Source organism: Bombus bifarius, unplaced genomic scaffold (genome assembly GCF_011952205.1).
Source record: "Bombus bifarius isolate JDL3187 unplaced genomic scaffold, Bbif_JDL3187 scf7180000008140, whole genome shotgun sequence".
Taxonomy (NCBI): Eukaryota; Metazoa; Arthropoda; class Insecta; order Hymenoptera; family Apidae; genus Bombus; species Bombus bifarius.
In genome coordinates, this window is record NW_022884468.1 from 522,946 (window position 1) to 541,758 (window position 18,813).

The 18,813-nt window shown below is 27.5% G+C and overlaps 2 protein-coding genes across 3 annotated transcripts; both read left to right on the top strand.

Annotated features, from left to right (window-relative positions):
* Positions 1–231: 231 nt before the first annotated feature.
* On the top strand, positions 232–4,722 carry LOC117208544 (E3 ubiquitin-protein ligase RNF146). Of its 2 annotated transcripts, XM_033449759.1 has the most exons (5): positions 232–545; positions 763–1,014; positions 2,249–2,536; positions 2,648–2,775; positions 4,544–4,722. In XM_033449759.1, exons 1-5 carry the CDS (start codon positions 464–466, stop codon positions 4,604–4,606), a joined length of 813 nt encoding a protein of 270 aa, XP_033305650.1. In that variant the 5' UTR covers positions 232–463; the 3' UTR covers positions 4,607–4,722. The 2 variants fall into 2 exon arrangements, with proteins under 2 accessions (XP_033305650.1, XP_033305649.1); XM_033449758.1 differs by lacking the exon at positions 4,544–4,722 and having other exon boundaries at positions 2,648–3,107.
* Positions 4,723–6,436: 1,714 nt separating this feature from the next.
* LOC117208548 (maternal protein tudor-like) lies at positions 6,437–17,552 on the top strand. Its single transcript, XM_033449763.1, has 8 exons — positions 6,437–7,047; positions 7,294–9,913; positions 9,991–10,387; positions 10,946–11,133; positions 12,836–13,003; positions 13,414–13,568; positions 13,962–17,168; positions 17,300–17,552. The coding sequence occupies exons 1-7, from the start codon at positions 6,437–6,439 to the stop codon at positions 16,936–16,938; spliced, it is 7,116 nt and encodes a 2,371-aa protein (XP_033305654.1). The 3' UTR covers positions 16,939–17,168; positions 17,300–17,552.
* Positions 17,553–18,813: the final 1,261 nt, after the last annotated feature.

The following is an 18,813-nucleotide window of genomic DNA, read 5'->3' on the forward strand; positions in this document are numbered from 1 at the left end:
ATGTTTGAAAAATATTTATAATACACAAATTGTTTCGAATATAATGTATATATATATATATATACAAGCTGATATGTACAAATAAGATAAAAGTAAACATTCACCTATAATGACTATATCTCAATAAAAAATAGAAGTTTGCTATATATAAGCTTTTGTTGATTTGTCTTGCTACTTTTTAAATACTAAAAGTTTAATATTTAAATTAATCCTTATGTGCTACAACAATGCACAATCTACGTGTGTATGAATTTCGTAATGCGAAGTAAGCAGTGGATGTAAGGGGTTCTCAAACATTCATTCACTTGTTTTTATAATTCAGAACCACTGACCTGTCATAAACAACGAAGATGGCTTAAGGTAGACTCGTTATCTGTTAATTCTTTTAACGTTGACATGATGTGTGTTACTATCCACAAGGTTTTTCATTTCTTTTAATGAAGAATTAGATTTGTTTGCAATTATGGCTCAAGCGAAACTTCACTCACAGGAAGAAACAAGTAGCACACTTAACGATAAAGAGAAGGAAGCTGACGAAAAAGAAGGTATAGACTTGAAATAGTTTCGAAAGTATTGAACCCATTATCACTTCTGTTAACATGTATAAGCTATTATTGATTAATTTCATAATAATACATTAAAAATATTTCGTTCGATTTAAAGTAATTATATTTCGGTTATACGTAATTGGAAAATGTCACATATATTACTCAAACAAGTGTTTTTATTATTATAACATTATTTACAAATGAATTTTTTTAGGTTCAACAACAGTCCTAGAATGTGCAGTCTGCCTTCAACCATGTATATATCCTGCAAGATTACCTTGCAATCATATATATTGTTACCTCTGTGTCAAAGGTGTTGCGAATCAAAGCAAAAGATGTCCCATGTGTCGTCAAGAAATTCCTCCTGATTTTCTTAATAGACCACAACTGGTAGAAGTAGATGAAGCACGGAAGGAATCAGAACATTTTGAAGAAGAATACCAATGGTTTTACGAAGGTAGAAATGGTACAGTATCTTTTATTACACAAATTTATTTTATTTTTTAGCTACAGATAAGATAATTCTTATAAATATAATTTATTAAATATAAATATATCTACACAAATATACATATATGTATGTCATAGATGTTATGCACAAAGATATAAAAACATGAGTTAAAGAAGTAAATTATTAAGATAATATACTTCAAATTACAAATAAAATCAATGTTACTAGAACATTAAAGGTAAAAAGTAAATAACTTCATTATTTGTTAAAAACATGTGATGAAGTATAGAGGAGTTTATATCATACCCCTTCATAGGTTGGTGGAAATATGATTCAAGGACTAGCCAGGATTTGGAAGCTATTTACAACCTAGGTAGCACCCAATGTGAAATTTTAATTTGTGGCATGCTTTATATAATTGACTTTAAAAACAATTGTCAGTACAGAAAATATCAACCATATTATAAACGTAATATTAAGCGTGATAGAAAAGATGCACCTTGCAAGGGTGTTTCAGGAATAAAATAAATTGTAATTGCATCTTTTATATCTTTTTAAATATTATTGGCATAAAATGTTTTTGATTGTATTTATACCTTATATAACCATTCATAGAACTATCTATAGTATTATGCACAATATACCTGTTATAAATTTTCATGTAAAATATTGTATGATGTAAAAAGTATAAGGATTTTCATTATTTTGTTATAAAAGGATTACAATTTAGTTTCCATGTATATTTGTAATAAAACTTCTGTATTCCAGAATACAAGTTATTTTTCTTTGTAAATTCCCCAGCTGAAACACAACATTCGTTTATGTAATCATTCTGATTATGATTATGATTATGATTATGATTATGATTATGATTTTGATTCCGATTCCGATTCCGATTCCGATTCCGATTCCGATTCCGATTCCGATTCCGATTCCGATTCTGATTCCGATTCCGATACTGACTCCAATTCTGACTCTGACTCCGATTCCGATTCCGATTCCGATTCCGATTCCGATTCCGATTCCGATTCTGATTCCGATTCCGATTCCGATTCCGATTCGGATTCCGATTCTGATTCTGATTCCGATACTGATTCCGATACTGACTCCGATTCTGACTCTGACTCTGACTCTGACTCTGACTCTGATTTTGATTCTGATTCTCACACTCACCCTGACTCTGACTCTAACTCTGATTTTGATTCTATGGACAACATAACTTGTGTAATTTTGAATTACGTTGTTACAGGTTGGTGGCAATATGATCAACGTACAAGTCATGAATTAGAAACTGCATATAAACAAGGCAAACGGAATTGTGAATTATTGATCGCAGGATTTCTTTATATTGCTGATTTTGGTTCAATGCTCCAATTACGTAGAAATGATCCTTCTAGACGAAGAAAAATTAAACGTGATTTATATAATGTACCAAAAAAAGGAGTAGCAGGTTTAAGATTAATTAATCAAGATGAAGAAATCACTAGAGAAGTAAGGGGAGCAGAAAGACCAGCTAGTCCTGCAAGTGATGATATGGGTATAATAATTACTAAAACCAGTTGTTTGTTGAAGTTTTAATCGTACTTGTGAGAGCTTTGTAATGATTATTAGCATTATATATATGGGTAATGTAACTTTTTGTTTAAAGGCACCGGAGATGGTACAAATACTCCAGTACCTCCAAGTAATACACCACAAACACCAGCTGGTGGAACAGCAAGTGGTGATGCTACACCTCTAAATGACAGAATGGAACAAAGAGACTCTTTACATCAGGTATTAGAACAAATGCGTTCCTTAGTTCTGAGAGAACATTTATCTTCAGATACAGATGATGAATTAGAGGAAGATGAAGGAAGTGAATCACCTTCCACTCATCCTACATTATAATGACTACAAACACCTAATATTTCCTATTCATCAAATGAAGATCATTTTTAAAAAGTTTAATTTATTGAAATAAATGTGCATCCTATTAAATGAAAAATATAGTATAATAAACTCATGTACATGTTCAAAGATGCAGAACATTTATATATGTGATGTACTGACATGCAATCTGTACATTGCTCTGTGATGCTTATTAAAAACAAAACAATTAAGTACAATTAAGTCTTTCACAACTAAATATTCAGTGGATGATCATTTTAAATATTCTTTTGCATATTACGAATGTTCAGGCTTTATAAATGCATATATTAGTAATTTTACACTTTTTACCATCTCCTTAAAAAATGTTCTCCAGGAAAGAAATATCATTCCATGTTCCTGTACTTTAATGTTGATTCTACTTAATTCATGTTTATGTAATTTTCATAATTATTGTAAATTATGTTATGTCGTAACTTTAGGTTATTGAGAGTAATTAAGAATATTAAAAATTTTTTTGTATCTTAAAAAATAACAATAATCTACTGTTTTTGCACATAAAATATTAATATATTCTGAAATTTAGCAATATTTTCTTATTTATACGTTCGATATAATTAGCGCACTGCCATCTTTTTTGCATTTGTTATCAGCATTTCTTATATTAATCTTTTAAATTGATGCACATCGAAAAATAACATGATTTTCATTCAACTTGTTAATATTATCGTTAAAAATAAACTAGACATTTGTTAAAAAATCATAGCGTTTCTCGTGCATTGTAGATAATTTTACTATAATGGTGATAATACTATCGATTCTAGTAATATAAAAATATTTTTTACCGAATAGTTTTTACACCTCCAGTATTTAAAAATTAGATGTAAAAGGAAATTATAAATACTAAAATAATTATGCAAACTTTTATTTGAATATTTTTACAAATATTATAAACAGCGAAAATTAAAAATATATAATAATCTATTAATTAAAAAAAAGATATGTATAATATGAAATAAATAATTAATTTTAGATATATTATATAAGAATCTCCGATTTTTCATGATAAAAATAAAAATAGAGCATATGTTAGGTACTTTCTTGTACTTTTATTCTTTTATTTTTTTGTTATATTTACCGAATTACAAAATATATTACTACTTTTCTGATAATATTATGCTTCAAATTCTTACTTCTTTTTAAATAAAATAAGACAGATTCATTCTTTCTAGACTAAAACCATGCTGCTGTGCATCAAATTTCATATAACATTAAGTTCCTCTTTCATCATAGATGTAAATCACTAATTATTTTAGTATTAGATTTCATTCAAATTTAATATTTTCAAACGCAGTATGTAGTATTAAAAAAAACAGTTGAGAAAATTTGCATATCCCACTACTTACAATAATTTGATAATCAGGAACTTAATTATAACTTTGAAGCTGTAAATCGTAACGAGTGATTCAAGAGTTTATTTCCGTTCTTGTTTAACACTGATTTGAATGATTGATAATTTATTATGATTTTCGTGACGGACCGTAAATATGATATAATGCAAGTGTCCGAAATCGTGATATTTTAACTCTGTTTCACTCGTTCTTTTTTAAAAAATAAAAGATTAAATGAATTTTCTAACTACTTTTCTTTGTTATAATGTCGCATCAACATCTAGTGGGCTTGCGTCGCAGTGCAACTCGGTCTCGTCACAGGAGGAATAGATTGCCAGAACTGCTGAAACGACTAATATAAGTAATTTCGCGTACATGCATTTCAGCATGTTCAGATACATATAAACAAGTCATTCTTCTGAAGTACATAAATTGTGTCGAGACTTTGCGACAACCGAAAACTTTTTTACAGATCTTAAAAAGATAAGAGTAAGATCTGTATTCTTTAATATTAGCTGATATTAGGCATTCTAAATACCCTATTTAAATTTGTAAAATATAATTTTCTATCGATCTTTTAACATCGTTTACTATCGTACACTTCATATTTATTATGTCAGTATTATGATATAGTATAGTATCATGATACCAATTACATGTACTTATATTCGAGTTAACATTTGAATTAATATCAGTTTGATTAAATTCCTACACAACATATAGATATTCTATTTAGGGATTAAATACATTTTATATACTTTTAATGAGATTGCCAAAAAAGCTTTGAAACTTGACTAAAATCATGTGCAAATTATATACAAATATAGTTCTGATAGAGACAGGAGAATTTTCCTTATCTGATGTGATTACAATAATGTTACTTAAAGAAAATATTTTGATAGCCTTGCAAAATTATTTAAATTATGGAAGATTTTAGTTTTTAATGGAGTATATTTTATAAAAAAAATTATGTAATGCAATTTTGTAAAAATAATTTTTAAAAACATGTATTGTAATGGTTCTTAAGAATTAAAAATATATGCTTTTATATATATGTATATATATAAATATATGTATAGTAGCATATAGATAAGTATATATGCATATATAAATATATATGTATGTATATTACATAGTTGTCATATTTATTTCTAGTAACACACATATATGATAATATTAACAAAACATATTTTTCATGAACAATTAATATTTCACCGTAATATTTTATTTGAAAATGTAATAAAAATATTTATAAGGAATTTTACAAATAAAAATTATTACTTTCACAATTATACTAATATATTTAGTATATGTTATTATGCATATTTGAAAAGAATATTAAATTAAAATTCATTTATATCTTTTTTGACAAAATTAAATGTATAGAACGTATCTTAAACGGCATATAATTTAAATTTTCGCGCCATCTAATCATTTCAAAATAATGTTCAAGAACACTTCCGTGGGCGTAACAAGAAGCCGGTCAACCGCCACATTCTGATGTATGTGAAAGAACAATTTTGCGAAAAAGCTAGTGATTATTTAATTTCTAATGAAATGAATTTAAAAAAAACGTCTTTGATACCCTATTTGTGAGGTTTGTATTACATGTAGCTTTACATTTAGTTGTAATATTGATACACCTTTTTTTATACGCAGTATCATATAAAGAATATCGGTTTAGGTGTATGTACATTTACAATTGATGAATTTATCTACATATTTAATATTACAAGTAGAACAAGTAGTAACATATGTGAGAAGAAGTTTTATGTAAATTTGTATTATACTACATTCAAATGAGTAAGGAGTCAAATAATTTAATAGAATATGAAACGGTTACGTGATACCTTTTGATACAATATGGTAAAAATAAAAAAAATTGTTTATATCGGTAACTTTGAAAATTATATACATAAGAAGTAATGCCGTTAGGAAAGGTATATAAAAATAGAAATAGTTATGATCGCATGATCCTCCGATCTCATTATTTGATAAGTCGCGGCTAAGGTGGCCTACTTTCCCATAACGTTGAGGATTGAATAAAATTACTTTTGAGGTATCTAACAATAGTTTTGTATTTCAGATTACACAAGTTCACCTATTTAATGAAATAAAAATTAAGAAAATATATAAGAAAATACAAATTTTTATTATACAAAAAATTATATAACACAATGAGCATAAAACAAAATTCAGAGTTGATTATTTTTGTGACTCATATTGAACCATGCCATACATTCCTCAGAATATGGGGTCAAATTGATAAAAATTCTGCAACATGTGTAGAACGTATGATTTTACCCCTTGTTGAACAATTTACTAGACGTCAAAACTGTGTTAAAACTCAGTCGACCAGTTTGCGCATAAATGCTCTTTGTTGTGCTAAATTTCAAAATGATGGATATTATCGAGCAAGAATAAAGCATATAAATAATATTGATAATACTGTGCTTTTGCATTTCATCGATTATGGTAATCTTGAATTGCTTCCAATACAAGAAATACATTTACTTGATGATATACCTGGTTCTGAATCTTTACAATCTTTTCCACCTGTGGCGTTTCAATTTACATTAATGCATTTATTACCTGCAAATGGTCATTGGTCTAACGAAGTAATTGAGTCAATTCAGAAGACTCTACGGTACAATGAATATAAAATTGTGATTCATACTATAACCAATAGCGATAATTTTATTAAACTTGTGTACAATAATGAGGATTTCACTGAATTCTTAATCAGGAAATACATAGCAAAAAAAGCAACATTGCTAGAAATGTATAGGTATTTATTTTATTTTGATATCTATAAAATAAATATTTCTATATCATATTGCTTTTGTAATTATTATTTACAATCTTATGTTTATGTCACTCATAATTTTGTATTTTATTATCAATTATAAGTTTAAAATATTGACTTTCATATTATTTATTGAATTATATTTAATTATGCTTAATAAAATGTTGCTGAAAATTTGGAAGAATTTAGAGACATTATTCTTATTAAAACTTTTATATATCTTTCTAGTTCAAGAGGTATAACAGACCCTGAATTGCTATTATATGAAAAAAATCTGAGTTCATTACATTCTGCTGAAAATGAAGTTCAAGAATTTCAACAAAATGGTTGTTCATGCTGTGCAGCTCAGCAAAGACATACGATGCACGCCTCTGTTCAAGAAGCTCTTGTATTTAAATCTCGCATTTTGGATGTGTCATCAAAGCATGATGTATATGTTTCATTTGTAGAAGATGGTCCATTTAAGTTTTCTGTGCAACTTCAAAGTACCACTCAGGTATTGCGCGTACTCATGAGAGATATTAACAGTCATCCTCTAGAGCCATTACAAGAACCTCCATTACCTGGATCAGTATGTCTAGGTCGTTATACGCGAGATAAGGTGTTATGCAGAGCTGTTGTAATGTCTGTTATGGAAAATAAGTGTAAACTTTACTATGTCGATTTTGGTCACACGGAAGTGTTACCATACACAGATATTTTCAAGTTACCACCTCACTTTATTAATCCTAGAGTGCTCTCTATTCGGTTCACATTAAGCGGTGTACACGAATTAAATGTTACAGGTACAATGAAAGAATATTTTAAACAAGTACTAGCAGGAAAACTCCTTGTTTTGCATGTCTGCCCACCAGAGGGACCACCTTTAGTACAATATGGAGACTTATATGATAATGGAAAAAACATAAAAGACATTCTTAGAGAAGCATTTCCACCTCCAGTTATGCTGAAATCTATAAATTGTTTTACGTATCAAAGACCAAAATCATTATCAGTAGAAGACGTAGTAAATGTCTATGTTTCGTTTGTGGAATCTTATAAGAAATTTTTTGTACGACTCGAGGATTATGTACCATCTCTTGAATTAATAATGAATGATTTAGCAGATTTTTGTACAACTGCACCTACTTTAAGTCTTGCAGAATTAAAGATTGGTCTTCCTTGTGCTGCTTTATATGATAATCAATGGTATAGAGCACAGATTCTGGACATAAATGGAGAAAAACTAAAAGTCTTATATGTAGATTATGGTAACGAAGAAACTGTAACTTTAAGGTCTCTTCGTTCAATTCGTGCCAACTTAGTCAAAACATTGCCAGCACAAGCTATAAAATGTACTTTGCATGGTCATCGAGTGATTCAACCTACTCAAGAAACTCACGATCGGTTTGAGTCGTACACTTTAGAGAAACGCTTCCATATAAAAGTTATAGATATAACTTCTAATGGTCTAGTGGTAGATTTGTATGAAAAAGAGCACAACATGAATATTCTTTCTGAATTGTTTCATATAGTTCCAGTTGAACATGTAAGAAATCAGTACTCTTTTAAACTGATTTTGAAAAGTGTTGAAAATGAGGATGTAAATAAATGGTTTAAAAAGAATCAATCAATATCACTGCATCAAACACATAACAGTAGTAGTGATCAAGAAATGAATAAGTTTAAAATTTTTAAAAATGAATCAAGTAGTCATTTTCATCATAATGATTCACAAAATGAAAGATTTAACAGAGATGAGTCTTCTAATAATCGTAGTACAAAAAATAAATGGAGCAATAGACATGATGGTAATGATTCGTCTAAAATCGGGAAAGGTACCAGAGGTAATAGAAATAGAGCTTCAGATACATCATTTAAGGGCAATACTAAATATGGGAAAAGTAGTACTAATCGTGGTAGTTATTCTAGACGTGGAGGCATTTCTGAAAGAAGTGGGAAGACAAATAGCGATTATCATGATAGTAATAGATCTAAAGAAAGAAAAGGACAAGGATATAGGCTTGTACAAAATAAGTTAAACGTCGCTAATTATACCTGCAATGAAAATTTACAAAATTCTATGAAACATAAAAATAATTTTTATATTCCACATCATACTATAACTACTGGAATTATAAAACCTTCTGAAGTAGTTGTTATAAATAGTCTCTGTGACTTTTTTGTACAATTAAATTCTGATTATATTGCTTTAGAGACTATGATGGAAAATATGGCATTAGTATATGAAAATGGAGGAAGGTTACTATCAGAATGTAACATGTTTTGTGACGCATATTGCGTTGCTCAGTATTCAAAAGACCGAAAATGGTATAGAGCTGTAATCAAATCCATTAGAGAAGATGATGTAACTGTACAATTCATAGATTATGGCAATATAGAAACAGTTGAATATGGTAAAATTAAAACTATACAAAAGGAATTTTTGGAACTCCCAAAACAAGCTATACATTGTAAACTATTTGGTGTAAAGGATGATAATATTGATTCAAAGAAAATAGAAGCTTTTGAGAATTTAGTTATTAATAAAACAGTAGAAGCAGAATTTATAAGTGAAGAAAATGGTATGTACAGTGTCTTACTGAAAAGAATGACTGATAATGGGCAAACAGAGATTTTCATAAATAGAGAATTTTGTGAGGATATCGAACTAACAAAAGAAAGCATAACTGAATGGAGTACAATTCCATATACACCTGGAACTAAAAAAGACGTGATTATTACATGGTTTACAAATCCCAATAATTTTTATTGTCAAATACTAGATAACGAAAACGAATTTAAGTTTATGATGAATGAAATTCAGAGGATATATGTTACTAAAAAGCCAATTTCATATACGTTACAGGTGATTATTTGATTTGGATGATTTAAAATTTCCGTGTATTACATATATTATAAACTGGTTTTCATAAATACCTTTAGGTTGGATCTCCAGTAGTAGCAATATTCTCTGACGATGGAGCTTTTTATCGTGCAGAAATCATTGAATTAAATAAATTAAATGGTCATCTTATTCAGTACATAGATTTTGGAAATAGTGCTATAGTTGATCCTCAGAACATTTATCCAGTAGAAAAGGAATTAATGCGTCTTCCTAAACAAGCTGTCCAATGTTCATTGCTAAATGTTGCTCCACTAGATGGTTCTAATTGGTCTGAAGCAAATACAAAAGAAATTGATAATTGCTTTAATGTTGACAACTGCACGTGTGTTTTTCACGATAAAAAAGATAATAAATATTTAATATCGTTAATTAATAACGGAGACGATGTAGCTAAGATGTTAGCTAAACTAAATCTTGCATCACTATCCAATTCAGATACTAAATCAGATGTTGATGTTACAGGTAAGATAATTTTTTATATATCTTTTTTATAACTTATTTATATCTGATTTAAATAGTTTCTAAAAATGAAATTAAATGATTCGTTTTCTTTTTAAAAGTAGGCAAAAGAATCTTTAATGAAAAATATTAAACGAGTCTTATATTTTGTAATATATTTTTTTAAATATAACGATATAATTATATAATTTTATTTTATAAAAGTATACCTTTACAATTTTATATATGTATATAACGTACGCACATATATTAAATGTTAATAATAGAACTAATACAAATAACATATGAAATAATTGATTAATATAACAATGAATCTTATTTTAAGATTTTAGCACAATAAAAAATTACAAAAAGTATAATCCTATTTTAATGTGCATTTTAGAAGAAGATATGATTTAAAAGAATAAGTAAAAACGATTAAATATGTTTCATGAACAAGAATTGATTAAACATACATGATTAAACATACTTACATATGATTAATTTTAATAATAATCAAGAAGTATATAATATGTAGCATTATTTTAGTTTCAGATAATAATACTTCAAAACCAATAATTAAATCTAACATAAAAAGAGTGGATATAAATCTCTTAAATGGTCAAGCACTTCGAGTAAAAGTTTCAAGTGTTCAAAATATGTCAGAATTCTATGTACAATTACCTTCAGCTACTGAATGTGAAGATATAATTAATACATACATGGCTGACAAAAATCCTGAGGTACGTTTACACACATGCAAATATATTTAATTACATTATTAAATAAAAATATCATGAATAGTAATCTTAGTAGATATTGCATGAGTACATTATTTATGATTATGTATCTATCTATCTATGTATATGTATGTATCTATCTATTGTATTATCCGTTTTTTCGCGATTACATTATATTTATTCATTTTTCATGATTATGTACCTATCTATTATATTACTCTGCATGTACATAGTACTCATGTACTTACAGTGTAAGATAAATAGATAAATGCAAGTTTAATTTTGTATTTGATGCATGGAAGTTACTGATATGTAAAAATTATTGTTCAGTAGATCTAATTTATTTATACATCTGTTAATAAGAAATATCATAATCTTTCTAAATTTAGTTAGAATATTAAATTTATAAAATTGAGAAAAAATATCTTTAAACAAAAAATCGTTAAAACAATGCTTTAAACATAAAATTACCTTAATTATGTTATTAAAATTTAAATAGTACATATTTTAATGCATGAGTTACAAACTGTTTGTACTGATACTTGGTTATTATTAATATTTATGCTAATAATTAATTGAAGTGGTTTAATTACTATTGCAATTGTTCTTTTTTATTATGTACGATTGCAATATTAAAAAATTGGAAAAGATCATAACAAACTAATCCTCAAACTAACAAAAATTATTATAAGAGAAACTATGCAATTACTGAATTAACAATCTATTACTAATCTTCATTATTCTAATCATATGTCCTTTGTTATTGTCTTTTATATGTCTTTCATTGCACGATGTATGGTATTAATAACTTAATCAAAGTAAAATTTATCTTTCTTGTGCTGTACTGACACTTTCTTCTACCGTTATGTGTTCAGTGTATTTAATATATTTATACATTTGTCATACACAGTAATATCTCTGCCATTTTGTATTTTGATTAATGGACCTGTATTTGATTAATAATTTGTAAATAAAATGTATTTTATATAGTGAGAAGAGGTAAGTTTATGTATTTTGTGCAGTATTACAATCATAGAATTGCATTATATTCACTACTTATTATTAGAGTACTTATATTAAAACAAATATATGAAGTCATGTTGAGCACATTAATAGTATAAATACAAAATTCATTTCAAATTTATTTAGAGAATTTTATTCTAACTTTTAGCATTTTGTGTATTTTAAAATTTTTATTTTTTTTACAAGAATAAATATTTAGACATTTTTAACTTTAAATATATTTATTTTACATAATAAACTGTGTGTATTTTTAAAATCAATATTTTTGTTAATTAATGTTTTTGTGTTGTTATTTTTATTTCTATATACTCACTTATATAATACATTTGTAATTTACTATGTTAATAGAAGTAAATATTTCATTCCCCTTATTCTGTTATGTCTAACATTGCATGTTAATTTTTCTTTTTTTTTTTATAGATATATTGAATACATATATCTAATCATTTCTGCAATGTGTAGTATTTTGATACTAATAAAAATAAGATTATATTTAATAAGTAACTTATCTCTATTTATATTTTAAGTTTCTATAAAAAATTAGGCTAAAAATTATTTATTTATCAAAATAATTTTGATTGAAGATCATATCAAGAGTAGTATGAAACTAATATTAAAATTAAACTTGTGCATAAAAATTTAAGTAAATTTACAATATTGGTAAGGATAAGTATGGCAATGGCAGGTGATGCAACGATTATCAACCCATGAGATATGCCCAGGCACAGGTTGTTTGGTTGATTCAAATGGAGTTTGGAGACGGGCGGTAATCAGTAGCCGTTCACAATCCACAGGCTTTAATGTAAAATTCATTGATACTGGAGAATACCATGAAATTCTGTCAGATAGTGTGAGTTTTGCAAAAAAGAAAAATACAAAAGCTAGATCAATGTAAATGCCAAATTCAATTTATGTATAGATAATGTAACATTGCTAGGAGTAGAAGTTACTTAATACCATATTTGCTGCATTGAAGAATGTTAATGCAATAATGCAATAATAATAATAATTCATTTTAGCGAATTAAAGATTTATAGTAGAACTAAAGTAGTTTTTATTTATGTTAAGATTATTAATTTCTTAAGTATAAATCTTTAAATTAATAGTATATTGCTTAATACTAACCAATGCGCTTGATTAAATATTTGAAATATTTAGTATGATATATTCAGTATAATAAAAATATTCTTACATTATTTGCTTTTACATCGTCTTTGTTTAATAAAAGCTTTTGATTATTATTATAACTTATTAATTTAGGTGTTAGCTTTACCAGGAGAACTTTCTGTAATGCAGTATCAATCAATTGAATGTTCCCTTGTAAGAAATACTATTTCTGAGACAAATACTAAATTCAAAGAAACTATTGAGGGAAAAGAAGTAATTATAAAAGTGGAAGAAATTGACAATAATAGGTAAATTTAATCTTCAGCTTGTTATAAATTGTTACTAGAATATTTTTGAACAAAATATATTTTTGTTTCATGTTCTTTTATAAAACTCAGAGAAATTGGTAATGTGAATACAGAGAAATCTATGATATGATACTACCCTATTAAGTGAATACAAAATAAAGTCATTCGTAGTCATTTGACCAGTTCTTTTTTTTAAATGTAAATTAAAATTTTTAGTGATAAATGATTCATGTATCATTAATCCATCAAATTCATATCCATCTTGCATATGAGTTTGAAGAATAGTAATGTACTGTACTCACTCAGTTTGGTAGTATTACAATGCAATTATCTATCCTAATTATGATTTTATTCATTTTTCTATGTATATAAAATTTAATTTTATTTTTGCAGACTTATCGTAAAATTATTTGACCTAAATGGTTATAAAATAAATATTCCCGAAAAGTCAGATGAAAAAATATTACCAATATGTCCATTGCCTATTCTTAGTTCTACTCAAAAAGTAATAGCGATATATATAGAACACTCTGGTAGTATCTGGCTAAAATTTATGGAAAACCACCCAATGGAGGAAAAGTTACTTCATACACTCAATAAGTATTATCCTATTTCCGGAAAATTATGGAAACCAGAGTATGGTCGTTTATGCGCTGTTAGAAGCAGTAATGGTCAGTGGTATCGAGCTAGGGTTATAGGTATTTCTGAGAAGAGGGGAATTTATATAAATTACATTGATTTTGGCAATTCTGCCTTTATGCCCCATAATAGAGTAATGATGTTAGATTCACGGTTTTATACACCACACCAGCTCGCTATTAATGTCTCACTATCAGTAATAATTAAGGGTACAGTATTTGAACAATCAAATATATTAGAACATCATTTGAGAGGGAAAGGTCTTACCTGCGTTTTTCATAATGTTAACAAAAGATGGGTAGTGGAATTGCTATATAATGGAGAAAAGTTCAGTAGCAAATTCCGTTCTCTTAATTTAATATCAGAAAAGAAGATATATGGACCGACAGAAGCTACAATTTATAATATGACAGAGGGTTGTAAATATAAAGTCTCTGTAAGTTATGCAGATTCACCTAGTCAGTTCTGGCTTCGCCGTGAAGATGATTACTCAGACTTGCATAGTAAACATACGCAACTTCAACAGGATGCACTTACATTTCCAGAGATAGATGGAATATTAGAAGAAGGAAGTTTATGCATTGTTTCGAACAATATAAATGGTTATTGGTATAGGGCACAGGTACTCGATGCCGATGAAGATATCACCACTGTTCGACTTATCGATCTTGGATCTACAGATATCATCAATAATAAATCTGGAAAGATTCGACAGTTGCCAGATGAGTGGAAAGAAATAAAGGGATATGCAGTTAAATGCAGATTAGATGTTATTCCTGCAGAAGCAGAAGATTGGAATTCTGCAATTTGTAAAAGATTCGAAAGTTTAGTAAAAGTTGAGTCTGTGGAAGCCATGGTAATAGCAAATAGTGTTCCAAAACGAGTAGACTTGTTAATAAATGGTAAAAGTGTCAGTGAAATGTTAGTCGAAAATCATTATGCTGTAAAGATTCACACAGAAGAAGAATTAATAGATGAAATAGTTGACCTTGAATTGGATCCCTATTCTGCTTTTGTATCTCACATTAACTCTCCAAATGAGTTTTGGGTTCAAGAAGAAAAATCTATTGGTGATTTAGAAATTATGGCTGATAGATTTATTGTAGCACATTTGTTTTCCAAAGTGGATGAAATTAAAGAAAATTTATTGTGTGTTGCTAAATATCCTGATGATGAATGTTGGTATAGGGCACGTGTTGTATCACACAGTGATAGTGTTACAGAAGTTATATATATAGATTATGGAAATTCAGCTACCTCAACCGAAATACGTGCTCTACCGGTAGATCTTGTAGATGTACCTCCTCTATCAAGAAAATGTCGTTTAATTATGCCAGAAGGGATTACGAAATGGTCAGAAAAAGCTTGTAAGGAATTTGTAAGATTATCAGGTGAAGGAGCAGCTATATTTTTGTTAGACGTAATTGATGAAGGTGAAACATCATTGGTAAAATTAACACTAAATGGTAAAAATGTAACAGATATACTTGCAAAATTCTGTGAACCACCGATCATAGAGAAACGATTATCTCCCTTGGGTGAAGCAAATTCATCAAATGTATTTGTTAGTTGCATCAATTCGCCTAATGAATTCTGGATTCAAGCAGAAAGCAGCACTACAGATTTAAATATAATGTTAGAGAGATTACAAGCAGCACCTAGTTTCCTTCCATTAAGTATATTTGACATTGGTACTATTTGTGCTGCAAAGTATTTAGAAAATGGTCAATGGCGCAGGGCAAAAATTCTTTCACATTCTGAAGAAGGTACTACAGTTCTGTGTATAGATTATGGCAACATAACGATTACAAACGAAACACGAACGTTACCAGCAGACATTATAAATGTCCCTCCTTTATCGAAATGTTGTGCTCTGAAAAAACCAAACAGTATAAATTCTTGGCCTTTAGATGCTTGCACAATATTTGAAGAACTTGCTGCAGGTGGAAAAACAATGTTTCAGTGTGAGATTCTTGATGATACCAGTAATCTTCTCTCTGTTAAATTAAGTTTTGATGGGAAAAATATTACTGATATTTTAGTACCATTTGTGGAAAATATATCTGAAGATGCTGCAATAAAAGGAGTGAATGAAACAAACAAGGGAGAAGACGTAGATATAAACAGATTACCAGAAGGTAGTGAAAGTAAAAATCAAGAAATAGAAGAAAACATAGATAATTTATGTCTGAATACTGACAATGTTGTAGAACTTACTGTAGATGAAATAGTCCAAAATATGGAAATGGATAAACCAAGAGAAGATGAAGATACATTTAATGACCATAACAATAGTATTGTTACAAAAATTGACAAAATAACAGAAAATTTAGAACATTTAAAGGCACAAGCTGAAATAGAGACATATAGTGATAAAAATGAAATGCAAGACATTAAAATACATGGTGAAGTAGAAACTGTGAGTGAAGAAGTTTTATCAAGTACAATACAGAACGTAACATTGAGTACAATTTCAGACTCATCAGATACTAAAAGTGGCTTAGAAGATGTTAGAAAAGAACAAGATAATGTAATAATATCAAAATCACAAATATGTAATACTGAAATGGAAATAAGTGAACCAAATATAAACATTCAGTGTTCTGAGAATGTTAAAGATGGAAATACATCCAACTTAAAAGAATTTGTGAGGAAACAATCTGTAGAAACACTAGGGGAAACTACAGGGAAAGATACTTCCATAAGTGTTTTAAAAGAAGAAACTAAATGAGACACTGATGAAGTAAATGTTAAGGTCTCTAAAAGTTACTGTGATGTAAGCAGTAGGCGTTATGCATAGGTATAGCAATAGGCATGATGAGCCATTGATCTATGTGATAATTTCTGAAAAGATTACTGATAGGCAAGATGATGATCCTAAAATATCAGAATGATTACATACAAACACTTCATGATGCTGTTACTTATGAATGATACTAAAATTACCTCTTCAAAATGAAGGTCACTTGTTTTTTTTAAAGAGATCTACGTTTAATTTAAAACTTTTTGTCTATATGAATATCTTGCATGAAAAGAAATACGAAGATTATCATAAATACATAGAGAATAATATTAAAATGTGCTTTTACCAGAAACAAAACAGAAGCTTTCAGTAAAGGACAACATTCCTAAATGAATATTGCAGCTTTAAATATAAAAATCTGGAGTATAAAACATTATACTAGTTTTATAAAAAATGATAATGGAATATTCAATAATTACAATATATATTGTTTTTTAATTGCAGTATAATTTTCTGGTACTTTGCCAAAGAATAACAAAGGATACATTTGATGTATAGTTATTCAAAATTGTTTTTCTGTTCCAATACAGTGTATTCTAGCATAAAATAAAAAAAAGGTCAATAGTATCTCAGAGATATGTTTAGATACCTAAATGTCTATTTAACAAAATTATATATAAATTTGATATAATATATAAAAATTATATAAATTTATATACTTTAAAATATTCATTTTGAATTAGATTTTGAATTATTAATAGGAATATATGTAATTTTCTACCTTTTTTATTTATATATATCTATATTCAATGGTTTATCAAAAAAATATAAATTATGTAACTTTTTTAGTTTATTAAATTAACTGCAGACGTAGTGATTTAATAAAAAATTAAGTTCCGCTTAAAAATATTACAATTGTTCATAGAGCCTACATAGATAATGATATAAATATATTACTATTATTATTACTATTGTTAAGGTACTAATTACAAATTTAAGGAAAAATTCTATGATTCAACAGATATTTTATAAAAGTATACCAAATTTATGATAAAAAAAGAGATAAAAAAGATAAAAAAAAATTAAATTCTTTGTTTATAGATATTAGTTTTTATTGAAACAAAAATAAATATTAATTACTAAACTTCATACTATATAGTGTTCTTCATCTTTTAAAAATAATTGGAAAGAAAACATAAAATAATATTTTAACTAAATAAATTATAAAAATTTGAATATTGTAACTGGGTAGTTTCTGTCTTTCCCAATAAATAGTAAATGTTTATTAAGTTTGACACAAAAGAACAGAAAGGTAATTTCTAGTTATTTGCGCATTTCTCCACACAGCCGATCATTCTTATCGAAAAGGTACGGTTTTTGTATTTGAATAATGCTTAATAATAACATCAAACGTCTTTAAGAGTGATATTGTTAATATATTTATAGTTGATATACATATATGTATGTATAATATTATATATATATATATATGTACAACTGATTTTCCATAAATGGCTTTTTCGCGACAAAATAACATGCGTAAATACGAAATCTAAACATCACTTTTATACTGTGTTAAAAAAATTAACCGCATATATATTATTCAATCCATATATGTTGGCATTTAAGAAACAGATTATTTTTCAAATTTACAATAAGAAATTCTTATGAATTAATGAAAAATGTTCGATATTAAGATATGTTAAGATTGGTTCATTAATGTTAAAATTAATCGTAATTTCAAAAGAATAGGAGAGGTTTCAGGTATTTCTATGGATTCAAATTCTTCTGTTTCTTGAATGCTAATAAATTATGCTCTAATAAAGCAGTATTGATATATGTGTGTAATTATATACTACTTTA

What these genes read in the sequence shown, in the direction of transcription:
- LOC117208544 (XM_033449758.1), top strand. Translation starts at nt 464, where the DNA reads ATGGCTCAAGCGAAACTTCACTCACAGGAAGAAACAAGTAGCACACTT. An exon ending in GGAAGCTGACGAAAAAGAAG is followed by an intron (nt 546 to 762) that starts GTATAGACTTGA and finishes GAATTTTTTTAG; the next exon opens with GTTCAACAACAGTCCTAGAA. An exon ending in GTTTTACGAAGGTAGAAATG is followed by an intron (nt 1,015 to 2,248) that starts GTACAGTATCTT and finishes ACGTTGTTACAG; the next exon opens with GTTGGTGGCAATATGATCAA.
- LOC117208548 (XM_033449763.1), top strand. Translation starts at nt 6,437, where the DNA reads ATGAGCATAAAACAAAATTCAGAGTTGATTATTTTTGTGACTCATATT. An exon ending in ACATTGCTAGAAATGTATAG is followed by an intron (nt 7,048 to 7,293) that starts GTATTTATTTTA and finishes ATATCTTTCTAG; the next exon opens with TTCAAGAGGTATAACAGACC. An exon ending in TGGCTGACAAAAATCCTGAG is followed by an intron (nt 11,134 to 12,835) that starts GTACGTTTACAC and finishes GTATGGCAATGG; the next exon opens with CAGGTGATGCAACGATTATC.